This window comes from Molossus molossus, unplaced genomic scaffold (genome assembly GCF_014108415.1).
Source record: "Molossus molossus isolate mMolMol1 unplaced genomic scaffold, mMolMol1.p scaffold_m16_p_13, whole genome shotgun sequence".
In the NCBI taxonomy this organism is placed as follows: Eukaryota; Metazoa; Chordata; class Mammalia; order Chiroptera; family Molossidae; genus Molossus; species Molossus molossus.
This window is the reverse complement of record NW_023425348.1, coordinates 89,084,219-89,112,130: the sequence shown is the minus strand read 5'-3', so window position 1 is coordinate 89,112,130 and position 27,912 is coordinate 89,084,219. Positions and strand designations below refer to the sequence as shown.

At 47.6% G+C, this 27,912-nt stretch overlaps 2 protein-coding genes, 1 long non-coding RNA gene and 1 other non-coding gene across 6 annotated transcripts; 3 read left to right on the top strand and 1 right to left on the bottom strand.

Moving 5' to 3' along the window:
- Positions 1-1,307: 1,307 nt before the first annotated feature.
- On the top strand, positions 1,308-15,872 carry TUT1 (terminal uridylyl transferase 1, U6 snRNA-specific). 3 transcript variants are annotated; one of them, XM_036259737.1, is made up of 9 exons: positions 1,308-1,459; positions 3,043-3,233; positions 10,282-10,597; positions 10,773-10,873; positions 12,468-12,937; positions 13,537-13,646; positions 13,792-13,902; positions 14,067-14,159; positions 14,565-15,753. In XM_036259737.1, exons 1-9 carry the CDS (start codon positions 1,393-1,395, stop codon positions 15,713-15,715), a joined length of 2,610 nt encoding a protein of 869 aa, XP_036115630.1. In that variant the 5' UTR covers positions 1,308-1,392; the 3' UTR covers positions 15,716-15,753. The 3 variants fall into 3 exon arrangements, with proteins under 3 accessions (XP_036115630.1, XP_036115629.1, XP_036115631.1); XM_036259736.1 differs by lacking the exon at positions 1,308-1,459 and adding an exon at positions 1,558-1,790 and having other exon boundaries at positions 14,565-15,757; XM_036259738.1 differs by lacking the exons at positions 1,308-1,459; positions 14,067-14,159 and adding an exon at positions 1,685-1,790 and having other exon boundaries at positions 14,565-15,872.
- Positions 7,041-11,321, bottom strand: LOC118628785. The gene is made up of 3 exons (XR_004959307.1): positions 11,219-11,321; positions 10,749-10,981; positions 7,041-7,203 (listed from the first exon to the last, which is right to left on the bottom strand). It is a non-coding gene; the product is annotated as an uncharacterized LOC118628785 (long non-coding RNA).
- Positions 15,873-16,734: 862 nt separating the features above from the next.
- Positions 16,735-27,522, top strand: EEF1G (eukaryotic translation elongation factor 1 gamma). The gene is made up of 10 exons (XM_036259092.1): positions 16,735-16,822; positions 17,890-18,048; positions 19,288-19,351; positions 19,478-19,620; positions 20,416-20,559; positions 21,956-22,085; positions 22,436-22,640; positions 26,680-26,852; positions 26,936-27,060; positions 27,286-27,522. Exons 1-10 carry the CDS (start codon positions 16,811-16,813, stop codon positions 27,442-27,444), a joined length of 1,314 nt encoding a protein of 437 aa, XP_036114985.1. The 5' UTR covers positions 16,735-16,810; the 3' UTR covers positions 27,445-27,522.
- LOC118629169 lies at positions 24,546-24,682 on the top strand. Its single transcript, XR_004959411.1, has one exon. It is a non-coding gene; the product is annotated as a small nucleolar RNA SNORA29 (small nucleolar RNA).
- Positions 27,523-27,912: the final 390 nt, after the last annotated feature.

Below are 27,912 nucleotides of genomic sequence, written 5' to 3'. Positions count from 1 at the left end.
ATCAGAAGTCTATTATGTGCTCCTTGGGCACTTCCTTTAATTAATTAATTTATTTATTTATTTATATCCTTAGGATATATTTTTACATTTATCTTCAGACGGAGTGGGAGGGAGGGAGAGAAACATTGATGTGAGAGAGACACATCGACTGGTTGCCACCCACTCAACCCCAACTGGGGCCAGGGACAAACCGCAACCGAGGTACATGCCCTTGGCTGAACTCAAACCTGAGTCTCTTTGGTCTGCGGGCTGACACTCTAACCCAGAGCCAAACCGGCCAGAGCTCCTTTATTTATTTTTTAAATATGTTTTTATTGATTTGAGAGCGAGAGGAAAACATCATGCACTCCCTACTGGGGATTGAGCCTGCAACCCAACTGGCAACCTCTGGGTGTGTGGGAGGAGGCTCAGCCAACTGAGCCACACCTGGCAAGGTCCAGCACTTCTTTCCTTTATTTATTTATTTTATTTTTAAAAGTATTTTTTCTTTGATTTTAGAGGGAGGAAAGGAAAGAGAGAGAAACATCTATGAGAGAGAACGTCGATTGGCTGCCTCCTTGCATGCCCCCCCACTGGGGATTGGGCCCACAACCTAGACATGTGCCCTGACTGGGAATCGAACTGAGACCTCTGTGCATGGGTTGATGCTCAACCACTGAGCCACACCGGCTGGGTCCAGCAGCACTTCCTTTAGAGATGGGGAAGAGCTCAGAGTTGTCACTTGCTCAAGGTTACAGACCTTGAGAAGTCAGCCTCAGGTCCACTGCTCTTTCCACAGTCCACAGCTGTGAGCTGATAATCACAGCAAGAGCTGCTTAGCCCAAGTGACAGTCCTCTATCTCATGTTCCCGATTCCTAGGGCCTCCCCAGCTCTCTTACTCTCCTTGTCCTAAGCTTACATTTGTAGTGTCAGGATGAACTGACCAGTATACTAGCCTGGGTTTGGGAAGCAGGGCTTTCCCTTTCAATGTCTTTTACTCGGGTGCTACCATAGTACGTTCCGTCGCATGCTTTGAAGTGGGCTGGTGGCTCTGGCACCTCATGAGTGCAGCCCAGTATTGCGGAAGCCTCATTCATCCGGACTGCAGGGATCTGGCTGTGGCCCCTTGGAGTCCGAAGGTGACGGGTCCGGCAGAGCTCCCCAACCAGGGCTAGGAAGCGGTCGCAGAACACCGTTGGAAGGGAGAAACGAAGGCAGAGGGAGAGTGTAACAGCCCTGTGGTTGAGAGTCAAAGGACAATCCTCGGTTTCGTGGAGCTGCTCATCCTCCGCCCTTATTTGCCAGGTAAACATGGGGTTGAGGATATAGCTACACGGGTCCAGCCTCACAGCCTCCCCACAGCAAAGAAATGGCCTGCTGTCTACACCGCGCCGGCCTTTGTGTCTGTTGTTATGAATATTCAAGATTCTTTGGACCAATCAGCACCTGAACAGCTGAGAGCGCACCAATCGGCTTACAGTATGTAAATAAGACTCATGGATGAGTGGCTTTTCCCAAAGTCGGTCCATAACGCCTTAACACCCGCTGGAAACGGAACCCTGAGTCGAAGGAACCTGGTTTCCGGAGGAGTGTGCCCGCACTATTAACTATCCTAACGTCACTTCCTATTATTCTGGCGGAAGTTGCTTCCGAGCGCCTTGCGATTTGGGAGAGTGAGTTCCGCCAGTGGCGGAAGTGGTTGCGTGTGGTCGGTACCGGGTAGTCGCGATGGCGGCGGTGGATTCGGATGTCGAATCGCTGCCGCGTGGGGGTTTTCGCTGCTGCCTCTGCCACGTCACTACAGCCAACCGTAAGCGGTGGCTAGTGAGGAGGGGTGGTTGTGGGCTTTCGTTTGCGGGTCCTAGAGAAAGTTAGGGTTACAGGTGGATAGGTGGAGTCACTCACGTCCGTTTTCACTCTGTCTGTCCCAAGGGATTAGAGAGTGGGGAAAGTCCCACCACCTTACACCCTCCTTCCCACTATCCGAAATCTCCACGACGAAAGTTTTGTCGTTTTATTTCCTGTTTAACCGCCATGTATTGGACTCCCCTTTGTGCCTGCTGTTCTGCTGGCCTTTACGGTGGGAGAGGGAAATGAAACACTGAAGGAGCTCACCATCTAGAGATAGAGACAATTTCAGTGCTCCATAGATACGTTTGGGGAGCTGTGGGATCACAGAAAATGTGGTAATTAAGTCAGGGGCAAAGATGGGTGAAGTAGCATGGTGTGCATGACCAGAAGGTGGGCTTGGAAGAGTTGACAAGGTCCTTGTATTAACAGCACAATGAAACCTTAGATTTCACTTTTGAAGTCTGGAATAATGATATTCCCTAAACTGGATCTTCCATTCTTTCTTTTTTTTTTCTTTGTGAATGGCCCTACTGCTATGTCTCATTAGAGGCAGTCAGAAATCCAGGATACTCTTCCCTGGCCCCATATGTACATTGATGACATCAAGCAGCTGACTCAAAATGTAATAAAAATAATGGCAGCTAAAGTTTTTCCTCATTTGCCAGGTACCAGACTTTCTGCCAAGTGCTGTGTGTGAACAGTACCTATTTGTTTTGTACTATTATTATCTCGATTTTATATCTGAGGAAACTGATACACAGAGAGGTTAAGTTGCCCAAGATCTCAGCTTGAGAGAACTGGGATTTGAACTTGGACAATGTGGCTTCATATATTGCACTTGTGATCTTTATACCATACTCAGATATGATCCATGGGAAATAGTCTAGGGTCCTGATATATTCAGTTCTATGTATGATTTGGGTAAGTTACCTGTTAATTTTATTACAGTTTGCAGGTGTTTCTCTTCCTAGGACTTATAGATGGTTTAAGAAATACTTGTAGTATAGTCAGTTGTCTTGAGAACCACTTGAAATGCAATCACTATATGTAAAGACAGATGGACAAGAGAGGAAGGCGAAAGGAGCTAGGAGTTTGTTTATTCAAAGTTCCCACTTTCTGTGGCTTGGAAGGGTCAGTAGGATTTAGGTATGCAGAGAACAGGTACACTGCAGAGTGATTTGGATATTTTTGTTTTACGTTTGTCTTTGCAGGACCCAGCCTAGATGCCCACTTGGGAGGCCGGAAGCACCGGCATCTGGTAGAACTACGAGCTGCCCGAAAGGCCCAGGGACTTCGAAGTGTGTTTGTCAGTGGCTTTCCCCGGAATGTGGATTCTACTCAGCTCTCTGAGTACTTCCAGGCATTTGGACCTGTGGCCAGTGTCGTCATGGATAAGGACAAGGTAGAATGAATGGCTCTGAGGGTAAATGATGAGTTAAGTATGCCACATACCAAGAGAAATTAGGAGTCTGTTTTGGCTGGTTCCTAATGTGTCTGGTCCCTGGTGGACACCCCAGTACTTGGACACCACAGTACGTTTTGTTGTTAATTTTTTTTTCATTGATTTTTTAGAGTGAAAGGGAGGGGGGTAGAGAGAGAGAGAAACACTGATGTGAGAGAGATACATTGGTTGCCTCCTGTATGCGCCCCCACCAGGGTGGAGGATCGAACCTGCAACCCAGGTATGTGCCTTTGACTGGGAAATGAACCTAAGACCCCATAGGTGCTGGGGCCAACACTCTAACCACTGACCCATACAGCCAGGGTGGACTAGTCCAGCTCTGTGAATACCACAAAACTTGGATTTTCTCAGTTCACCAGAGTTAGTCACTGGGGCACTTGTTGGCTATTTATCTATTAATCAATCTTTTATTTGCCAATTTTATTTTATTTTTGTAATTTCTTATTAAAAAATATTTTTTTCTTTATTGATTTTTAGAGAGAGGAAGGGAGAGGTAGCGAGAGAGATAGAAACATAGATTAGAGAGAACATCGATTGGCTGCCTCCTGCATGCCCCCCACTGGGGATTTGGCCCACCACCTGGGCATGTGCCCTGACTAGGAATCGAACTGTTGACCTCCTGGTGCGTGGGTCGACGCTCAACCACTGAGCCATACCAGCTGGCCTACCAATTATATTTTAACTGCTAACTTTGTGTTTTCTGTTTTTTTTCTAATAAACTTTATTTTATTTATTTTTTGGTACGTGCCCCTAGCGGGAACTGAACCCAAGACTCTGGTCTGCGGGCCAATGCTCTAACTGCTGAGCAAAACTGGCCAGGGCATTAACTGCTAACTTTGTACTAGGCACTGTGCTTAGAGCTGCATTCTTTAAAAAAAAAAAAATCATTGACACTATTACAGATGTCCTCCATTTTTCCTCTGTTTGCCCACCTCCACCAAGCCCTCCCTTGGCCTTCACCACTCTGTTGTCTTTGTCCATGGGCCATGTATATATGTTCTTTGGCTATTCTCTTCACCTTCTTTTATCCGGTCCCCCCCATGTCCCTCCCCTCTGACCTCTGTCAGTCTGTTACATGTATCCTGCCTCTGGTTCTGTTTTGTTAATTTATTTTGCTCATTAGATTCTACATATAAGTGAGATCATATGGTATTTGTCTTTCTCTGACTGGCTTATTTCAATTAGCATAATAATCTCCAGGTCCATCCATTCTGTTGCAAAGGGTAAAACTTCTTTTTTTTTTTACAGCCACATAGTATTCCATTGTGTAAATGTACCACAGTCTTTATTTTTTTTTAATGTTTTTTTTCTTACTGATTTTAGAGAGAGAGGAAGGGAGAGAGAGAGAGAGAGATAGAAACATTGATGAGAGAGAACACTGATTGGCTGCCTCCTACATGCCCCCCACTGGGGATTTGGCCCACAACCTGGGCATGTGCCCTGACTGGGAATCAAACTGGCAGCCTCTTGGTACATGGGTCGACCCTAAACCACTGAGCCACACTGGCCAGGCAACCACAGTCTGTGTATCCACTCATCTACTGATGGGCACTTGGGCTGTTTCCAAATCATAGCTATTGTAAATAATACTGCTATGAACATAGGGGTGCATATATTCTTTCTGATTGGTGTGTTAGGATTCTTAGGATATATTCCCAGAAGTAGGATTGCTGGGTCAAACAGCAATTCCATTTTTAATTTTTGAGGAAACTCCATACTGTTTTTCAGTGGATGCACCATTTTGCATTCCCACCAACAGTGCAATAGGGTTCCCTTTTCCCCACATCCTCGCCAGCACTTGTTTGATTTATTGATGATAGTCATTCTGGCAGGTGTGAGGTGATACTGCATTGTAGTTTTAACTCGCATGATTAATGATGTTGAGCATTTTTTCATATGTCAATTGGACATCTTTATGTCTTTTTTTTTTTTTTTTAATGTTTTTATTGATTTTTTAGGGAGAGAGAGATAGAAACATTGACATGAGAGAGAAACTTCGATCGGCTTCCTCCTGTAATCCCCTCATTGGATATCAAGCTTGCAACTCTGGCATGTACCCTGACCGGGAATTGAACTGGTGACCTCTTGTTGCATAGGTTGACACTCAACCACCGAGCCACACCAGTTGGGTCCTGTGCCCAGTTTAATCGGATTACTTGCCTTCCTGGTATTGAGGTGTATAAGTTCTTTATATATTTTAGAAATTAACCCCTTATCAGATGTATCATTGGCAAATATGTTCTTCCATATAGTGGGTTCCCTTTTCATTTTGTTGATGGTTTCTTTTTCTGTGCAGAAGCTTTTTAGTTTGATGTAGTCCCATTTGTTTATTTTTTCCTTTATTTCTTTGCCCTAGAAGATATACTGGCAAAAATAACGCTATGCAAGATGTCTGAGATTTTATTTATTTATTCATTTATTTATTTATTTATTTATTTTTTGTCCTCACCCGAGGACATTTTTCCATTTTTTGTTCAGATAGAGTGGGAGAAGGAGAGAGAGGGAGAGAAACATCGATGTGAAAGGGACACATCGAGTGGCTGCCACCCGCATGACCCAACTAGGGCCGGGGACAAACTGCAACCGAGGTACATGCCCTTAGCGGGAACCGAACCCGGGTCTCTCTGGACCGCAGGCCGACACTCTAACTGCTGAGCCAAACCGGCTAGGGCGATGTCTGAGATTTTATTGCCTGTTTTCTTCTAGGACTTTTATGGGTTTGCAACTTACATTTAAGTCATTTATCCATTTTGAGTTTATTCGTGTGTGGTGTAAGTTGGTGGTTTAGTTTCATTTTTTTGCATGTACCTGTCCAATTTTTCCAACATAGAGCTGCCTTCTGAGTGGTGAATAGGATAGATATGGTCCCTACTCGCACAAAACTTAGTCTAGTGGAGAAAGTAGACAGTTAAATGAGTAGTAATTATGGTGAAGTTGGTGCTTTATTTATTTATTTCAGAATATTTTTTAATTGATTTTATAGAGGAAGGGAGAGGGAGAGAGACATCGATGAGAGAGACCATCAGTTGGCCGCCTCCTGCATGGCCCCCACTGGGGACTTGGTCCACAACTTGGGCATGTGACCTGACCAGGAATTGAACTGGCGACCACCTGGTCGACGCTCAACCAGTGAGCCAAACCGGCCAGCCCAATCACGTGGTTTTAAAGCATGCACTTCGCGCCTGGCTGGTGTAGCTTGCTGGTTGGGCATCAGCCCATGCACCAGGAGGTTGTCAGTTTGATTCCTCATCAGGTCACATGCCCAGGTTGTGGGCCCAATTCCCAGTGAGGGGCATGTAGGAGGCGGCCAGTCGATGTTCTCTCTCAGTGATGTTTCTTTCTCTCTCCTTTAATATTAAAAAACAAAAAAGCCCTGGCCGTTTTGCTCAGTGGTTAGAGCGTCAGCCTGTGGTCCAGAGAGACCCGGGTTTGGTTCCCGCTAACCGCACGTACCTCAGTTGCAGTCTGTTCCCTGGTTGGGTCATGTAGGTGGCAACCATTTGATGTGTCCCTTTCACGTCGATGTTTCTCTCTCTCTCTCTCTCCTTCCCACTCTATCTGAACAAAATATCAGAAAAAATGTCCTCGGGTGAGGATAAAAAAAAACAAAACAAAAAAACCCCACATGATTGGGAGCCTTATCCTAATCCCACAGAGACTGGTTGATAAATCAGCTAGCAATTCATTAACTTACACTGAGGGCTTGAGGTTATCTGGTCAGAACACTCTGTCCTCTGGACAGTGCTGGGCAAACAAGCTTGTTCTCTGTGGTCTTGTTTGTCTTGCTTCCATGCAGACCTTTTGTCAAGTCTCTCTAGTCTTTTGACAAAAGTGCATTGTTGCAGTTTGCACCCTGGTTATATAGGTATGGCTTAGGCGATCCCAAGTCTTCTTTTAGAATGGGATGGGGCTACAAAGAGAAATTAATGAATTAAAAAAAAAAGAGAGAATGGGATGGGGTCTGCTTTTCTTAGGGATTGCATTTAGCAACTGACCCACATGGGTTCAACAAAAGGGGTTCAATTGTTCTCTTATAACAAGAAGTGCAGGGTTTTACTGTTTTTTTGCTCTGTCATTGGCATGTGACTTGTACTTTATAGATGTGATAATGCTGCTTCTATGTCTTCAGGTAAGAAGAAGGGGCAGGTTGAAGGGCAGAGTATAAAAGGCTGGTACCTACTGAGTCTGAGTCTCCTGCCCAACTTTTCTTTATTTTCAAGGAAAATATTTTTTTCCTGAGACCTCTTCAGTAGACTTCTCTTTATATCTCATTAGCCAGAACTCTTATCACATGATTGTACCTAACTATAGGCAAGCCTGGGAAATAAATTTTTTTTTAGCTGGGTACTTGCCCTTCTGAACAAAAATTGGGATTCTGTTAGTAAGGAAGAAAGGGAGAATGCATATTTGGTGGGCATTTGGCAGTGTCTGTCCTGGGTTACTTTTCAGAAAGCTCAATGTCCTCATTTTTGTTCATATTTATTTCGTTTGTAAAAATTGATCTTTTTCTGAACTTAAACCTCAAGTTTCTGAGACTTTTAATTGACTGGCTGGTGTGGCTCAGTGGATTGATTGTGGTCCCACTGACTGAGAGGTCCTGGTTTGATTCCCGTACAGGGCACGTGCCCGAGTTTCGGGCTCGATCCCTGGTAGGGGGGCGTGCAGAAGGCAGCCCATTGATGTTTCTCACATTGATGTTTCTCTCTTTCCCTTCCTCTCTCTCTAGAAAATCAATAAAAACATATTGTAAAAAGAGACTTCTAATTACTATAACAATTATAACCAAAGTTTTATTTTGATATATGTTTTTATTGAATTTTTAGAGAGAGAGGAACAGAAGAGAGAGAAACATTGACGTGAGAAACATCAATCGGCTATCTCTCGCATGCCCCCTACTGGGGATTGAGCCCGTAACATGGCATGTGCCCTGACTGGGAATCAAACCTGTGACCCTCCTGTACATGGGCTTCAACCACTGAGCCATGCTGGCCAGGGCTGTGCTAAGTATTTTACATACACTATCTCATTAAACTCCACAACAGTTCCTTAAGGGAGATCGTCACTGGGAGGTGGAGATTTGGGGGTTTAAGCCTTTACTTGGGTGACAGTCAAAAGATACTCAACTTCTTTGAGTTTAGATTCTTAATTTGTAAAATGGGAATAATAATACATGTCTTGTGGGAGTCTTATGAAACAGAAATTATTTGTGAACTGCTTGGTTTAAAATAAGCTCTCAGACCTAGAGAGTATTATGCTAAGAGAAATAAGCCAGTCAGAGCCCTGGCAGGTTTTGCTCAGTGGTTAGAGTGTCAGCCCGTGGACTGGAGAGACCCGGGTTCGGTTCCTGTTTAGGGCTCATACCTTGGTTGCACTTTGTCCCTGGCCCCAGTTGGGATCATGTGGGTGGCAACCACTAGATGTGTCTCTCTCACGTCGATGTTTCTCTCTCTTTCTTCCTCCCTCTCTCCCTCCCGCTCTATCTGAAGATAAATGCAAAAAAAAAAAAATTACTAAAAAAAGAAATAAACCAGTCAGAGAAAGATAAGTATCACATGATCTCACTGATTTGTGGAATATAATGAACAATCAAGCTGATGAACAAAATAGATCCAGAGACATGGAAATAGAAAACAGACTGGCAAACCTCAGAGGGACTGGGGGTGGGGGAGAGATAAACCAAAGAACATACATGTGTATATGCACAACCAATGGACACAGACAACAGTAAGGTGAAGGTGAGGGTAGGAGGGTAGGGTATGTCAATGGAGAAAAAAAGGAAGAACATCTGTAATACTTTCAACAATAAAGATTAAAATGAAAAAGTAAAATAAGCCCTCAGTATATGGTGGCTGTAGCTGGGGATGTTGGTATTGAGAGGAGAAAAATGGTTAGTAGACAGACTTCTGAACCTGCTAATCCTGCCCTCGCTGACATTTTCTAAGGGGGTTCTTGAGGGAAATACGTGCACAGAGACAAGGGCAGGCAAAGAGACACCTGGGACTTTGGTTGCAAACTTGGTGTTGAACCATAGTGTGGTGAGCTGTGTGATTTCTCAGAGTCAGAAGAATAGTTTGGGCAGGTCCAAGCAGCTGCCTTTCTCCTTTGGTTCTTTTCTCTCTTTGGCAAAAGGGTAGAAATGAGGGTAGGAAGGGCACCCTCCTCGATTTTATTTTCATTTAAGATATGATGTACACAGCATATTTCACCCTTTTTTAATTTTTAATTTTTATTGAATTTATTGGGGTGACATTCGTTAATAAAATTATATAGGTTCCAATTGTACAGTTCTATAATACGTCATCTGTATGTTGTGTGTTCACCACCAAAGTTAAGTCTCCTATCTCCATTTATCTCCCTTTACCCTTTTCAACCTCCCCCATGCCCTAAAATCCACCCTTTTATTTATTTATTTTAATCCTCACTTGAGGATTTTATTTATTTTTATTTTTAAATATGTTTTTATTGATTTTTTAGAGAGAGAGAGGAAGGGAGAGAGAGAAACATCAATGTGAGAAACATCAATTTGGCTACCTCCTGCACGCCCCCTACCAAAGATCGAGCCCGAAACTCGGCATATGCCCTGAACGGGAATTGAACCAGGACCTCCCAGTCCATGGGACAACGCTCAATCCACTGAGCCGCACTGACCCGGCTATTATGTGGATTCTTAATCAATGTTAAAAGACTCTAATTAAAGGAGGAAAAGTGAGGGGATGGGTCTAAGTATAACCAGTGACATGACATTGGGAAGCATAGGGACGATGAAAGAGGTAAAATGAGATTTTCAGAGTCTGACTGGGGTGAGAGTAACACATGTGGGATTCAAGTGAAGGAAAGAATTGCTTCTCTAAGTATATTCCCGTGGTTCCAGAAAAACAGCAAGCCAATCTTCCTGATTTATAGGTGCTCCCCATTTCAAACTTTCTCGCCCACTGTTAGACCACATGTTTGGATTCTTGGTTGTAAGACCCTGTTGTGATTTTTCCAGGGAGTGTTTGCCATAGTGGAGATGGGGGATGTGGGTGCCCGGGAAGCTGTTCTGTCACAGCCCCAGCACAGCCTGGGAGGACATCGCCTGCGCGTTCGGCCACGGGAACAGAAAGAATTCCAGAGACCGGCCTCCAAATCTCCCAAAGGAGCGGCCCCTGACAGTCACCAGCTGGCCACAGCACTAGCCGAGGCCCCAGATGTTGGGGCACAAATGGTAAAGCTGGTGGGGCTGAGGGAGTTGTCCCAGGCTGAGCAGCAGCTTCGGAGCCTTGTGGTGGCCCTGATACAGGAGGTCTTCACAGAATTCTTTCCTGGTGAGTCACCTCCCTCATGATCTGAGCCCACCCTGTGCATTCCTCCCCCATGTCTGTCCTCAGTCCTCCCTCAGCTGGAGGTATTTGGCTGCTCTTTCATCTTTGTGCCCCTTATGTTCTTCCACCCTTTAGCCCCCCAATGTCTCCTGACCTTTATTCTCTGCTCGGCACCCAGGCTGTGTGGTCCATCCTTTCGGCTCTTCCATAAACAGCTTTGACGTCCATGGCTGTGATCTTGACCTCTTCCTGGATCTGGGTGACTTGCAAGAGCCCCAGGTGAGTGTCGAGGGAGGTAGTCAGTGGGAATGGCTATGTGACCCTGGGCAAGCACGTGACCTCTCAGCCTTAGTTCCTCAGCTGTTCCGTGGGGGTAATGGGACCTGCCTGCAGAAAGGGTTATCATAATTTGAGAAATGTGAATGTGGATGTGTATTACATAGGATGAAAATGAATTGACATGAACTAGATGGCATTTGCAACAGGAAAAAAAAAAATCAAAATGGCATGTATAATATGTTATTTTGGAAAAAAAATATAGCCCTGGCCCGTTTTTCTCAGTGGTTAGAGCAGTGGCTCTTGGACCAAAGGGTTGAGGGTTTGATTCAAGTCAAGGGCATGTACCTGGGACGTAGATTCGATCCCTGTCCTGTTTGGGGTCCTGGTTGGTGTTTCTCTCACATCGATGTCTCTCTCCCTCTCTCCTTCCTTCCTTTCCACTCTTGCTAAAATTTAATGGAAAAATATCCTTGGGTGAGGATTAACAACAACAACAAATATATATGACAGGACATACAATAAGGTAATTTTTGGGTTATGTTTGCTTATCTGTACAAAGTTCCCATATATCTCCTGCCCCACAAAAAGGATTATTTTTATTTCATTTATTTATTTATTTTTAATCCTCACCCGAGGATGCTTTTACATTAATCCTCAGAGAGAGCTGGAGGGAGAGGAGGAGGAAGAAAGAGAGACAGAGAAACATCAGTGAGAGAGACACATTGACTGGTTGCCACCCTCACAACCCCAGCTAGGGCCGGGGATGAACCGCAACCAAGGTACGTGCCCTTGGCCGGAATTGAACCCAGGACCCTTTGGTTTATGGGCAATGCTTTTACCACTGACCCATACCAGCCAGGGCTTATTTTAATTTTATTATTAAAAAAAAATTTTTTTTTCTTTATTGGTTTTTAGAGAGAGAGGAAAGGAGAGGGAGAGAGAGACAGAAGCATCGATGAGAGAGAGCATCGACTGGCCGCCTCCTGCATGCCCCCCACCTGGGATTTGGCCCACAACCTGGGCATGTGCCCTGACTGGGAATCAAACCAGCAACCTCTTGGTGCATGGGTTGGTGCTCAACCACTGAGCCACACTGGCTGGGCAAGGGTTATATTTAAAATAAAATTTCTTTTATCATTCTCTCTCTCTCTCCACACACACACACACAATATTTTCTGAATCAATTGAGAGTAGGTTGCATACATCAATGCCTTTACCCCTTAATAGTCCAGTGTGTGCCACCTAAGAACGAAGGTATTCTAGTGTCTAAGCACAGTAGTTACCAAGCCGAGGAAATGTCACACTGGAATAAGTACAGAGCTCTACGAAACTTGAATGTACAGTACATACTCCCGTTCTGTCAGCTGCCCTGACAGTGGACTGTAATGTTGTCGCTCTAGTCTCCTTTCATCTGGAACAGTTTCTCTATCTTTTCTGGCCTTTCTTGACAATAACGTTTCTATAGAATACAGATCATTTATGTTATGTCATTAAAAGGTTAGTTTTACTTTAAAAATTAAAGTATTGTGAGGATTAAATGAGTTAATACGCATAAATGAACATATATGTATAATATGTTCATTTCCATCCACAGCCAGCCCCAAAGGCTCCAGAGTCTCCGTCCTTGGACTCGGCCCTTGCATCCCCACTGGATCCTCAAGCCCTGGCCGGCACCCCGGCCTCCCCTTCAGACTCACAGCCTCCAGCTTCTCCCCCAAACTCGGAAGCCCTGGACTTTGAAATCCCTTCCTCCTCCCTGGCACCCCGGACTCCAGACTCAGCTTTGGCCTCTGAGACCCTTGCTTCTCCCCAGTCCCTGCCTCCAGCCTCACCACTGCAGGAGGACCGGGGAGAAGGGGACCTGGGGAAGGTTCTGGAACTAGTAGAGGCCCTGAAGGGGGAGAAAACAGAGCAGGGAGCCATGCTGGAGCTGGTGGGATCCATTCTTCGGGGCTGTGTTCCTGGAGTGTACCGAGTCCAAACTGTGCCCTCTGCCCGACGCCCTGTGGTCAAGTTCTGCCATCGGCCTTCAGGTCTCCACGGTGACATCTCCCTCAGTAACCGGTACCTTTGTTTAGGGGAGTGGTTGGGGAAGGCCAGCTGAGCATTCTGGGGTGGCTGAGGAGGGAGCCTTGGTGTGGGAGCTCCTGCACCTGCTGAGCCTCCAGGTTGTCCTTATTTGGTTCCATCCCTCTTTCTGCCACTCATCTCCTGTCTGGCTGCCATTTCCATGTTCATAAAGTGTGTTTTTTGGAAAATATTTTTAAGAGATTTAGAGAGTTCTATGGTTGAATAAGTTTGGGAAATGTTAAGTTAAACACAAATAGGTTTCTCCTTTCCCTCCCTCTTCCCCACTTCCTCTTTCTCTCTTCCTTCTTCCCTCTTCTCCTTTCCTCCCTTTCTCCCTCCCTGTCTTTGTTTCTTTGTATACTGAAGTTATGAGCAGTCTTATAATGACGTGGTCCCTGAATGTCCAAGATGGGCACATAGGGCTTGTAGCATGTAGTGTACCCTCTCACAAGATCAGTGTGTTGGCAAACACTTGGGAAACCCTCTCTTGGCCTTATTCCTGGTTCCCCTTACACTAGTCTGGAATAACAGCTGGGGGTGATAGGTCCAGAGGGTTCCTCAGCCTTAACATCCTTGTCTCCTCTTTGTCCCAGGCTGGCCCTGCATAACTCCCGCTTCCTGAGTCTCTGCTCTGAGCTGGATGAGCGAGTACGGCCCCTGGTGTACACCGTCCGCTGCTGGGCTCAGGGTCGAGGGCTGTCAGGTGAGAGTTGGGACAGCCCTGGTGCCTGATTTGGTGTTGGGGCAAAGGAGAGGGGAGGCACGTACAGAAACCAAGGTTGAGAAAAACCACCAAGGAGGGGATCGTAAGCACCTCTAATCTAACGCATTATTGATTGTTTACCCAGGGAGTGGCCCCCTTCTCAATAACTACGCCCTGACCTTGCTCGTGATCTATTTCCTTCAGACCAGGAACCCTCCTGTATTGCCCACTGTGACCCAGCTCACCCAGAAAGCAGGTACAGCAGCCCTGCCTCCACCCTCTCTATCGTTAGCTTCATCTCCTCTTCTTTGTCTCATGTAGACACACTAAGCTACACTGGGAATGAGATCTCTGTTATCACCCTCCTTTTCCCCCAGTCTTCAGTTTCCAGGCTGACCCTCACCTCTTTTATTTCCACAGGTGAGGGTGAACAGGTGGAGGTTGATGGTTGGGACTGTAGTTTCCCCAGAGATGCTTCAAGACTGGAGCCCAGCACCAATAAGGAGCCCTTGAGTGAGTTTGGGGACTAATAAAAGATGCTAATCACTACAAGGTAACATTCATTCCACAGTAACTGTGGGCCGGGCATGGTTCTCACAGCAGCCTTGGAGGACAGCTAGTGTTGTTACTGCCATTTCACAGATGCAGAAACCATGTCTTGGAGTAATGAAGTGGCTTGCCCAACGTTACAGTGCCAGCAAGGGGAAGGAGCAGCATCTGAGGAAGGATGTTGCTAGGGGCACAGAGAGAGCTTGGCCTCTTGTTTATAGGGATCACAGAGGCCTGGCTTCTGGCACTTATTGTGAGTCACTTGCAAGGGAGAAAGAAAGTCCTGCTAAGAGAATGGCTTTGGGTCAGGGCCTGTCTCAGTTCTGGCCTCCTAGTAACCCCTTTTTCCTGGTGTTCCTCCTTCTCCAGGTTCCCTGCTAGCCCAGTTCTTCTCCTGTGTCTCTTGCTTGGATCTTCGTGGCTCACTGCTGTCCCTGAGGGAGGGTCAGGCACTGCCTATAGCAGGGGGCCTGCCCTCTAATCTCTGGGAGGGTCTGCGTCTCGGCCCCATGAATCTCCAGGATCCCTTTGACCTGAGTCACAATGTGGCAGCCAATGTAACCACCCGGGTCGTCGGGCGGCTACAGAACTGCTGCCGAGCGGCAGCCAATTACTGCCGAAGCCTCCAGTACCAGCACCGATCTTCCCGGGGTCGGGACTGGGGACTGCTCCCCCTTTTGCAGCCCAGCTCCCCTAGCTCCCTGCTGTCTGAAACACCAATCCCCTTACCTACTGCTCCCTTCACCCAGCTCACTGCTGCCCTGGTCCAGGTGTTAAGGGAAGCACTGGGGTGTCATATAGAACAGGGAACCAAGAGACTGCGGTCAGAGGGAGGTGGAACTGGAGATTCTCCCCGGGGAGAGTCATGCAAAAGGTTGAAATTAGATGGACAGAACAAAGGCTCTGAAGAGAGGGCGCAGGAGCAGAAGGGCTGTGCAGGGGACCACAGTGAAGACGGGGTGGAAGAAATGGTTATAGAGGGTGGAGAGATGGCGCAGGACTGGGCCATGCAGAGCCCTGGGGAGCCAGGGGAGCCTCCCCTGACGACTGCAAAGCTGCTAGCCACTGGAGAAGAAGAGCAGTCAGGCCACACAGTGCTAGCAGAACAGGGCCCCAAAGGACCTCGCGCAGCCCAAGAAGGGTCCGAGGTTGAGACAAGGAAGGGGGCATCACTCTCATCAGTAAGCTGGCGCTGTACCTTGTGGCACCGAGTATGGCAGGGGCGGCGGCGTGCCCGAAGATGCTTACGGCAACAAACCAAGGAAGGTGGTGGAGGCGGTGCTGGCACAGGAGTTGAGTGGCTGGCAACTGAGGCTCGGGTAACCCAAGAGCTGAGAGCATTGAGCAGTGCTGAACAGAGGCCAGACACCGAGCCACTCCTGACCTTTGTGGTGTCTGTCTCCCAGGCTGACCAGGCTCTCACTGTGACCCCACTCCAGGATTCCCAAGGCCTGTTTCCAGATCTCCATCATTTCTTACAGGTTTTCCTCCCTCAAGCACTTCGAAATCTCCTTAAGTGAAGATAGGGACCCTAAAAGGCAATAAAGCGGCTAGTTTAATAAACACTACAGTTTCTTCTAATTTCCACCGGGTAACAATCCTCCTTCCACCTTGTCCACTCCCCAACCTTAATGCAGTCTTCTCAGAAGTGTCTTCTCTGGTCACCCTGAACTAGGTCTCAGCCTGTTTCCTTCCTACCATTTATCACAACTTGGAGGGAGTGGCTAGGATCATTTGTGTCTGGTACCTGGAGCCCACATAATAGAGTTCTGGAATGACGGAGTGGGGGTGGGAGGTATTGAACAATACCCGTGAGAAAAAACGGGTTTGCCTCCATTTTTAGGTTGCAGGTTTTCAGACCTGAACGAGCGGAAAGGGTAATCCATCCATTTGTCTTAAATTGTCAGCTCCTTCAAGGTGATAGGAGGTGGAAGGGAAAGCGCTGTTCTCCCGAAGCCCCTCCCGTTGCAGGCCCGCGAACTAGTGCCCCTTCCTCCCGCAGGAACAGAACCCGGGAGCTGCAAGATAGGGTAATATTAGGGAGAAAACCTCAGTTTAACAGAGCTTCAGACTTGGGCTCGGGTTAGACATTCATCCTTTCTAGAAAGAAAACCATAGCGGTCAAAAGGAACCTGGCTCATTGCCACTTCCACGAGGTTTCCACTCCTGTGTCACACAAACATGATGTTACGGGCTTGGCAGGACTTCCCATCAAGTCATTCGTCCCGCGGGCAAGAGCCGGCGCGGCACACCCAGGGTTGGCAGCTGTGCCACGTGGCCGCCGAGGGCAGCTGTCCACCTAGACCTCAAGTTCCCTCTCTGCGCCTTTCCCCTCCACGGTGGGACTCCGATTGGCCATACCGGAGGGGCGGGCCAGTCAAGCGCCTCGTTGCGCAGGCGCAAACTTTTTCCGCGCAGACCAGCAGGCCCCACCCCTTTTCCCAATTCTGCCGCCGCCGTGGTTTACAAAACTGTCGTGCGTGTGCCTTCTATGCCGTCCTCACTTTCCGGCTGCTGTTTCTCCACGGCTCTCCGCTTCCCACCCACCTTTTCTCCCAGACGACTTACTTTGCGGCAGTACTGAGAGCCCCACCCCCTTTCTCTGCGGAATCACCATGGCGGCTGGGGTAAGTTTGCCGGCCCTGGCCATCCAGGTCACCCTATCCGATGCCATCCTTTGTCCGATTGGGACCAGCCGGCGTCAGAGGAGTTCTGGAGCCGGGTAGGGAACTCATCCGGGGCCTAGAGGCCGTACAGTTGGAGAGCAGGGCTTCCAGGCCCCGGAGGGGAACTGATGCTGAGACTGTCGGAGGCCAAAGAGGTGGAATGGTCTGGGTTAGAGGAGAAAAGAGATGCCGGATACTGGCCATCTGGGGCCTGAGAAAGGGGTTAGGGTTCATTGCCACCTCGAGACGTGGAATTCGGACAGGCTGACAAAACTTTTGCGACCGTTTTGTGGGGCAACAGCAGGGACAGGGTGAAGAGGAGGGTCTTTGTGGGTATGTACTGGGCACGGTTAAGGGTTGTCCATCAGGGAGGTTTGGGAGCGAAAACACTCCCACGGTGGAGTCAGACCGGTTGGACCCCGCTAGCCAGGTTATAAGAAGGAAAGGCAAATACCAGGGAACTCACTGCGGGACAGGACCGGAGGGATGGTATGCGTGACAAGGAAAGCAACGTTGTTTTGTAAAGGGAGACCGAGTTGATTTAGAAAGAGAAGATGCCATTCGGTATTTCTGTGGCTGTTCAGAGTGGGACTTGGAAATGTCTTGGTAGGTGTGTGTGCCTTCGAGACAAGGGTGATGCTTTTGAAGTGGTGAGCGGCACAGTAGAGTAGGCAGGTATGGTAGCCATCAATGAATGGAACAAGGGCTCTGGGAAGGGAGGGGTATATGTTCAGAGATGGAGTCCCAGGGAGCTTGAAGTTCTGGATTTCATGCTTCTAAAGATGTCCTTAGGGAAGGTCATATCTGTCAACAAGCTTTATTTAGCAGTTGGTGTGTATCTGCCCTCGGTATTTTGGAGGACTCTGATTACACACGACAGATAACTGCAGAACTTGGGTCACTCATGGGAGTAAAAGAGTGAGTTGAACAGATTGCGATTATTTAGGAAAGTCATCTTGGGAGGTGGCATTGAGTACTGGGACCCTTCTACTCCCACTAATGTATTTTTTCTCCTCTTTCTTACACAGACCCTGTACACATATCCTGAAAACTGGAGGGCCTTCAAGGCCCTCATTGCTGCTCAGTACAGTGGGGCTCAGGTCCGCGTACTCTCCGCACCACCCCACTTCCACTTTGGTCAAACCAACCGCACCCCTGAATTTCTCCGCAAATTTCCAGCAGGCAAGGTGAGTAGGGAAGAGGAAAACTTGGTTCTGAGAACTCAAGTGACTGTAAGATTCTATCACTTTGAAGATGGCCTCTATCTTTAAAGGAGAGCTTTCTAACCCCCCCCCAACCCCCCAACATGTTAGTGATTTTAAAAAAACTTATTTTGATTTAATTGCAAATGCCCGCTTAAAAATAGTAGTCAACTGTAATTGAAAACTGTAAAGTTATTTAAAAAATAATGAAGAGCTATTCACTGACATTTAATAAAGTTTATAGGCTTATTTTGTGTTTGAGAGAATGACTTTTGACTCTTCGGTGAAAATATGTCAGTATTTACTATGAGCAGGATTCTTTTTCCAAGGGGCTTACAGAGATTGGTAAATAACTATCCTCAGAATAAAGAGGTCAAGGGAGCACCATAATGCGTTGACTATTATAGACGTAGTTATAGGACTTGGTTTCTGACCTTTTACTTATTTGATTGAGGGATTTTATCCAAATAGCTGATAATATCTAAATCTTTTGGTTTCATTTTAAAACTTTTTTTTTTTAAGTTAAATTATTCTTTATTGATTTTAGAGAGTGAGGAAGTGGGGGAGAGAGAGATAGAAACATCCATGAGAGAGAACATCGATTGGTGACCTCCTGTATGCCCCCTACTGGGGATCAGGCCCACAATCTGGGCACGTGTTCTGACCTGGAATTAAACCAGCAACCTCTTAGTGCATGGGTCCATGCTCAACCACTGAGCCATATTGGCTGGACTCTTTTGGGTTTCTTATGTGAGTTCAGATGGTAAGGGATACCAAGTTATTCAAATATTTTTGGTTGTTGAGTTTTAAATATCAAGGGTTTGGTTAGCCCTGGCCGGTTTGGCTCAGCGGTTAGAGCATCGGCCTGCGGTCCTGAGACACCCGGGTTCAGTTCCCGCTAAGGGCACGTACCTCGGTTGCAGTTTGTCCCCGGCCCTGGTTGGGTCGTGTGGGTGGCAGCCACTCGACGTGTCCCTTTCGCGTCGATGTTTCTCTCTCTCTCTCTCCCTCCTACTCTGTCTGGACAAAAAATGGGAAAAAAAAAAAGTTTGGTTAGCAAGAGTTGTTAGCCTTTTTTTGTTTTTACAGATGCCTTCCCCACCCCCCATTGAAGGAGTTATCAGCCTTATATAAACACTTTCATCCAGAATAATTTAGTTCCTGGGATTGGCTAATGAGAAATTACTGCATATTTTACTTATCTTTTGACTGCTTTGTCCCCAGGTTCCAGCATTTGAAGGTGATGATGGATTCTGTGTGTTTGAGAGCAATGCCATCGCCTACTATGGTAATTTGCCACTGATGGGGGAATGGGAGGGTCTAGAGGTGAGGGGTGTAGGTGAGGATGAGGGTAAGCTGGAATGGACAAGGAGGGGACTTCTCGGGGGCTGACCTTTGTGTTCTGCCTCTTCAGTGAGCAATGAGGAGCTTCGGGGAAGTAGTCCAGAGGCAGCAGCCCAGGTGGTACAGTGGGTGAGCTTTGCTGATAGCGACATAGTGCCCCCAGCCAGTACCTGGGTGTTCCCCACCTTGGGCATCATGCACTACAACAAGCAGGTAAGTCTTGGAACTTGGGGAGAACTCAAAGGCGGGGATGGTATCATCTCCAGAGTGTCAGGCAGTAAGAAATAAAATAGGTTGCCCTGGCGGGTTTGGCTCAGCAATTAGAGCGTCGGCTTGTAGTCCAGAGAGACACGGGTTCATTTCCCACTAAGGGCACGTACCTCGGTTGCAGTTTGTTCCTGGCCCTGGTTGGGTCGTGCGGGTGGCAGCCACTTGATGTGTTCCTTTCACGTCGATATTTCTCTCTCTCCCCCCCCTTCCACTCTATCTAAACAAAAAATGAAAAAATGTCCTTGGGTGAGGATTAAAAAAGAGAAAGAAAATAGGTTGAGGAAAGGAAATGCCAAGACTCTGGGTAACGAAGGACCTGATCTTTGGGTTGTAAGTTTGGGGCACTGGCTGTTGGTAGTATCTGAGTTCTTTGTCAGACAGCCCTGTGGAGGTGTGTCTTTCAAGAGTGGTCAGGAGAGATTTCTGCTATAGGAAGGTTATACCAAATGATAGGGGAGTGATTAGACCAGATGGCCTCTAAGGTTCCTTCTGAAATACAAAGACATACATATGGCCATGACCAGGACAGTGGAAAATGAAGCCAGACTGCGCCATGAAGAAAATTAACATTGAGAGCTTCATTCATGATATATTTGGAATGATCCTAGAATCTGGCTCTAGAGAGGGGATGGGGATGAGCCAGGACTCAGTAAGTGGAATGGCTGTCTTAATTCAGTTGTTTGGAGGAGGGAAAGAGATTGATATTTACTGATAAGTTTGATCATTTTGAATCAACAGGCCACAGAGAATGCAAAGGAGGAGGTGAGGCGAATTTTGGGGCTGCTGGATGCTCACTTGAAGACAAGGACTTTTCTGGTGGGCGAACGTGTGACATTGGCTGACATCACACTTGTCTGTACCCTCTTGTGGCTCTACAAACAGGTAGGTTTATAAAGAATCAGGTTGCCCTGGCCAGTTTGGCTCAGCGGTTAGAGCTTTGGCCCACAGACCGGGGAGTCCCGGGTTCGGTTCCCGCTAAGGGCACATACCTTGGTTGCAGTTTGTCACCGGCCCTGGTTGGGGTCGTGTGGGTGACAACCACTCGATGTGTCTCTCTCACATCGACGTTTCTCACTCTCACTTCCTCCTCCTCCTCTCCCTCCCACTCTATTTGAAGATAAATGCGAAAGAAAAAATAAAATACATAAAAGATTACTAAAAAAAAGAATCAGGTTGGCAGAGGGTAGGTGGGATTAGAACCCAAGTGAGTCTTCCAGGTTATCTGTCTTGGTTTGAGGACCTGGATGGGAGAGACTGCAAGGGAGTCCCATGAGTCCCAGGACTGGGTACTGTGACTGCTTTTCATCCTTCTGAGAGGTTGGTAATGTTCTGTTGGGAAGCTGGTTGTGCTCAGTTAGCTGTGAAGACAGGAGTGCGGGTGGTAATTTGGCATCGAGATCTTCTGGAGGCAGAACTAGGTTCCGTCCTTGGCCTTGTTACTGACTGTAGGGGTGTGTGAGTGTGAATTCCTTTGGTGTTTTTTTTTAAATTTTCTCTAAACTATGAGACCGGGGCACTAGTAATCACTGTTGAGGTTATTGGGGCAAAGAAGATGCCATGTTGCTGGTTCCTAAACAGCACCTGGTAGACTGATACTGATCCAGAATAGGAATGTGATAATAGCAAGGACAAAGACAGCACCTATTTCTGCCAGGCGCCATGCTCAGGCCCTTCCGGGATCAGCTTAGTGAATCTGGCCTGTTGTGTGGGTGAGGGGAAACGTCACCTGCCCGAGGGCACGCAGCTCCAGTGGTAGAGTAGAATTTGGACAGGACTGGCTGCCGGGTCTTTATCCACAAGAGTATTGTCCCTCTGATCTTGGCAAACTGAAAAATGGTAAATGAGTTTTTCAGGAAGCTGTTTAATTGAAAGACTGTCCATTATTCTGAAATAAACTTTTTGCTGTTGAATATTTTTTGCTTATATGTCTGACTAAATGAGTCATTGATAAACCTCTGTTGATCTCAATCTTTAAAAAAATAATTTATATCGACATGTTAAATTTAAAAGATTGGAAATGGCTTGGTAAAAGCAGTAAGGCAACGCATGAATACTATTTCTACCAAATAGATCCTTAGTAAATGGAGGGTGGGACCAAGCATCCATTGATTTGGACTGGACGGCCACAAAGATATTAGGAAGCTGGGCAGGAAGTGGCCCTCCGGGGAAGATGGTGTTCGACAGCCACTGTCTGGGGGGAGGGGACGGAGGAGCTTTGGCTTGACAGTCCAGGACCTTTCCCTCCACTGACTTTGTTTCCACCCTTCCATCCTGGCAGGTCCTGGAGCCTTCTTTCCGGCAGGCCTTTCCCAATACCAACCGCTGGTTCCTCACCTGCATTAACCAGCCCCAGTTCCGTGCTGTCTTGGGGGAGGTGAAGCTCTGTGAGAAGATGGCCCAGTTTGATGGTGAGTCGGGTAGGGAGCGTGCTGCCAGAGTTGGCTGGTTTGCTCAGTCTCAGCTTCTGGCTTTCCTGCCTAGGTGTTGGGTGATGTGGGTCCACAAGTGTAGGGCCTCACACATGGTAACTAATATTAGTGAGTTTTGTACACATGCTTGTTTGTGTTATGTTAATGGTAGAGGCACGTGCTCTTGTTACGGAGGGGCGTGCTCTTGCTCAGGGATGCTAAGTGGGCTGGAGCGGGCTCCCTCGGCTGCCCCGCCCCGCAGTTTCCCTCCCCTCCCCGGCTTGCTGCCTGGTGTCGGAGGGTGGTGTGAAGAGGCAGAATGCTAACTTTTTTCCCTTCCTCTGCATCAGCTAAAAAGTTTGCAGAGAGCCAGCCTAAAAAGGACACCCCACGGAAGGAGAAGGGATCTCGGGAGGAGAAGCAGAAACCCCAGGCTGAGCGGAAAGAGGAGAAAAAGGCAACTGCTCCCGCTCCTGAGGAGGAGATGGACGAATGTGAGCAGGCGCTGGCTGCTGAGCCAAAGGCCAAGGACCCATTTGCTCACCTGCCCAAGAGGTAAGGATATTGGAAGGTGGGGGAGCGTGGGACCCAAGAAGGCTTGTTCCCACCTGTGTGTGTCCTCACATGGCTAGGGCTCAGAATTTTAGGTTGTCCATACAAATTGGGTGAATTTTTTAATTTTTTATTTTTTATCCTCACCTGAGGACATTTTCTTTTTTTTTTTTCATTTATCTTGAGGGAGAGAGGGAGCAAGAGAGAGAGAGAGAAACATCGAAGTGAGAGAGACATCGAGTGATTGCCACCCACACAACCCCACCCAGGTCCGGGGACGAATTGCAACTGAGGTACGTGCCCTTAGTGGGAACCGAAACCCCGCCTCTCTGGCCTGCGGGCCAACGCTCTAACTGCTGAGCCAAAGTAGCCAGGGCCAAATTAGGTGAATTTTTAAAGTAGAAAATACATTCTAAATGCACTTAGTATTGGGGAAGATCAGAACTCCTCTCTAGCAAAATAAAAACAAAAAACGCACACGCACACACGCAAAACAGACCAGCACAGAATTTGGTGTAGAGGTATGTTGCTCTTGAGAATGCTCATTATACCTGAGACCCTTCTGAATGACAGCAGTGAGAGGCGTGGGTGGGAGGGGCAGCCCTGTGTCTGCTCTGCTGGGCTGGCATTGCGGATCAGGACACCCTCTCAGTGTCATTTGATTGTCTTTTTTGCTGTTTTGATGAATCAGACTAAATATTGCTCACTAAGGGTGATAACCATGGCTACAAGGTGCCTCTCTGGCTCATTGTTTCCTGAATTGGGGGAGTTAAACCCCTCAGGAAGAAGGAAGTAGATGGGGTGCTTGTCTGTATCCTCTTTTCAGTTAATGTAGGAGTTCTTGGAAGAAGGAATAGAGTAAAAGGGAGATTTTTGATGTGAAAAAAGTGGGACACCCAGTACATTCCCAGTTCTCTGTAAAATTTCCCGGGGCCTTTGAAAGAGACCAACAACTCCATCTTTACAGCAAGAGTTTATTAAGGGAATTGACGAACCAGGAGTGTCTTGCTGGAGGTGACGTGGATATCCTCCACGCCACAGGGCAGGGGCTGTGGCTATGTGGGGCAGCACAGGAATGAGAGGGTACAGGGCCACTCCCCCTAGATAAGGGGAAGATGCCTTATGTGCTTGCTCTAGGCAGGAACCAGCTTAAATCAGCAGGCCTTGGGGCATAGGGTGGGGTCGGTCAGGTGTCTCTGAGGGACGTAGGGAAGCAGTCTCTGTTCTGGCCCAAGTCTAGCTCCAGCATGCTCATGCCACTGAACAGTCTCTCTGTGTTGCCATCAAGTCTTTCTTCAGTCATTATCCCTAGTCATTTTATTAGAATTTTAAGCATTTGTTTTCTCACCCATTCTTTCATCCTTTCAGTAGTTGGTCTGTTAGGGTTCAGCAGGGTGTGACCTCCCCCGTTTTGTTAGGTTTTAATTTATTTATTTATATCCTCACCTGAGGACATTTTTTTGTTTTTTGTTCAGATAGAGTGGGAGGGAGAGAGAGAGAGAGAAACATCGACGTGAAGGGACACATTGAGTGGCTGCCACCTGCACGACCAACCAGGGCCGGGGACAAACTGCAACCGAAGTACGTGCCCTTAGCGGGAACCGAACCCGGGTCTCTCCGGACCGCAGGCCGACGCTCTAACCGCTGAGCCAAACCGGCCAGGGCTGTTACGGTTTTGATATGGGATAAAGCAGTAGGAAGGAGCATGCGTTGCTTGTGGGCATAGAGCTGTGCCAGTAGAAGGTGACCATGCTGTTTCCCTATTTGGGGAACAATTTGGAGAGTGGCTGAGACTTTTCCTCTAGACCCAGAAGGCTCCAGACACAGCTGGTCTTTCAAGATGTATTTCTTTTTTAACTGATTTACTTTGAACCTAGCACAGGGGCAGGTCAAGAGTGAGCAGAATTTTTTCCCATTTGACTACCACATTTTCTCCTAATAGATTTTAGTGGCTATGCTTATGGGATAGATTAAAATTGCCATGATCTGAAGGGGGTGGATTTATTTGTGTTCTCCTCCTATATGAAATGGCTGAACAGAAAGAAAAAAAAGGGTGAGCAGGATTTTGAGTGTGTAAATAAGCTGTGATAACTAACCCAAATGACATGTGCTGTTGTAGTAAAGACACTGTTAATCATTATGTGAATTTTTCACATATGTTAGGTCTGTACTTTGGGCAGAAAATAGGCAGTGAACTTACGATCTTTAATAAGCGGTGCATTTCTTAAAGACTTTTGAGAATGCTTATAATCCCTATTTGTTGGCATTATTGGGATGCTCTACTGGGCAGCCAAAATGATTTTCCCCAGGATATTTATTTACTTATTTTCTTTATTGATTTGAGAGAGAGAGGAAGGGAGAGGGGGAAAGAGATAGAAACATCGATGAGAGAGAACATCTGCCTCCTGCACGCCCCCCACTGGGCATTTGGCCCACAGCCTGGGCATGTGCCCTGACTGGGAATTGAACCAGTGACCTCTTGGTGCCTGGGTCGACGCTCAGCCATTGAGCCCCACTGGCCAGGCTCCCCTAGGTTTTTTATTTTTATTTTTTTTTGTACAGATAGAATGGGAGGGAGAGAGAGGAAGGGGGAGAGAGAGAGAAACATCGACGTGAAGGGACACATCGAGTGGCTGCCACCTGCACGACCAACCAGGGCCGGGGACAAACTGCAACCGAAGTACGTGCCCTTAGCGGGAACCAAACCCGGGTCTCTCCGGACCGCAGGCCGACGCTCTAACCGCTGAGCCAAACTGGCCAGGGCTCCCCTAGGATTTTTAATATCACAGAGTAATGCCTTTAAAGATCAAGACTATCAGTTGCCCAGAGTTAATTGTGGACTGCTAGCTAACTTGTCTCAGGAGCTGTTCAGAGCCTCAGGGAGGTGGGGGAGGAATTATGGTCGTGAATAATAAACATAGTTCAGGAAGGTGTGAAACATCCCCTGTCCCATTTTGTGGGTGGTTGAGCTAGAAAAGTTCCTCAGGTGAGGCCTCTGGTGTTCAGGAAGGAATCTGGGACCTAGGCTTTAAGGACAGATTCTCTGCTCTGCTCCATTGTAACTGGGCAAACCCACTTACCCTGATCAGTGAAGGGAGGGCGGGAAGGTAACGGTCTAACACTAGGGTTTGCTATAAGGATGAGTGAAATAGGTGATAACTGGTGGCATTAATACGAATGAATGAACCAACTTAAACATTCATTAAGGGAGTCTAATATTTAATAGATTTATGCAGTAGGCAGTTATTTAGGCAAAGAATTTTCAATAGCATGTCACAGTATTATAAGGCACAAAACTAGCTACATCATCTTTGAAAAATCACTGGTGGGAAATACATAAAAATATTAGCTGTCTTGTTTGCTAGATTTGTGGATGATTTTTTTCAGGCAGCATGTGTTTTTGTAATTGGAAAAGAAAACAGAACCCCTGGGTAGGGGAGGAGCTGGAATTCTTGTCTAGTGTGCCAGATCGCTTCAAAGATAGCCTGGACCTAAGGGTTTATCAGCAACTGAACTTATTTCTGGGCAGGTGACTAAGGGACGTGGATGTAAGATTTTGGGCGGAGGCCCTTTGAGAATGCTCACTGCTTAACATCGCTGTCATATTAGAGTGTATGTGTAAACCCAAGAGGCCTGTGTGATGGGGGAAGAGACTGGTGAGTCACTCACTGACTGTGACTCATGGAAAAGAGCCCTGGGAGGGGCTAGCCAGGAAAAAAGTCCTCGCTGTGTCTCCACAAGGGGGCAGTAGTGCACGCTGTGCCTTTCCTGGGGCAAGTCTCCCTCTGGAGCCTGGTGTGTCCCCCTCTCCAGTACCTTTCATACTTGGGCTGGGGGTGGGGAGCAAGGGAGTGCCTAGGCCCCTGTTCATCCCTTCAGCTCTCTTCCATGAGGTTATACACATCCGCCAGGCCAGGGCCACTTCCTTTAAACCTTCCTTTCAGTACATTGTACGGGAAAGTGCCCTTCGCTTAGCCGGGCAACCCTTTGTTGTCTACGTAGGACCTTCTCCGCATTGACCTTGCTATTTTCCTCCGTTCAGTACCTTTGTGTTAGATGAATTTAAGCGCAAGTACTCCAATGAGGACACGCTGTCTGTGGCGCTGCCGTACTTTTGGGAGCACTTTGATAAGGACGGCTGGTCCCTGTGGTACTCCGAGTACCGCTTCCCCGAAGAGCTCACCCAGACCTTCATGAGCTGCAACCTCATCACTGGTGAGAAGAGGGGCGTCTGGGAAGAGGGAGGGAGGGCAAGGCAACGTGATCTCAAAGGCTGAATTTCTCCCTCGCTCTTTCAGGAATGTTCCAGCGACTGGACAAGCTGAGGAAGAATGCCTTTGCCAGTGTCATCCTCTTTGGAACCAACAATAGCAGCTCCATTTCTGGAGTCTGGGTCTTCCGAGGCCAGGAGCTCGCCTTCCCGGTGAGGAAAATGTAGGGGAGGAACCTGTCTCCAGTGTGGGGCAAGGATACAAGGATACAGCACGCCTCGATCCTGGGCTGACGGGCAGCCAGGAACGTGTACAGGAAGGAGCTATGCTCACAGGAGTCCTGGGATCTGATGACATGCGTCTGAGCTGGGAGTAACAGGTGTGGGACAGTGTCTGCTAACCTGACCACATGCTTCTTACCTGTGTTTTCTCCTCAGCTGAGTCCAGATTGGCAGGTGGACTATGAGTCATATACGTGGCGTAAACTGGATCCGGTCAGCGAGGAGACCCGGACGCTGGTTCGAGAGTACTTTTGCTGGGAGGGGGCCTTCCAGCACGTGGGCAAAGCCTTCAATCAAGGCAAGATCTTCAAGTGAACATCTCTTGCCGTCATCTGGCTGCCTGCACCTGTCCTTCAGGGAGATGGGGGTCATTAAAGGAAACTGAACATTGAACCCTTTCTTGTCGTGACTCCTTTGTGAGTGTGGTTCTTCAGAGGGGAGTAGAGGTGCGGAAGCAGTGTACTTCCTGTGCCTGCACTCCCTCCCTTTGCAGGGGCGAAATCTTCAGAAGAGCAGAGTCCTGTCTTCAGTTCTGATTTGATTGCCCTGCCTCTTACAGTGATGACTGTCTCCTAGGTGGGAAAGACTGCATGCAGTAAGGGTGGGTGGTGACATGGGGCTTTGTAACCACCTAGTTCCTAGGGACCAGGCTCCATACCTTCCCCACCAGGTGAGAATACCTGCTAAGATGGTAAGGACCAACGCTGGTGCTCAGTGCAGAGGAATTTTCCACGGTTGCCCTGTGAGGTAGGAGGTCTCCAGGAGTTGACCCGAACAGGTGTC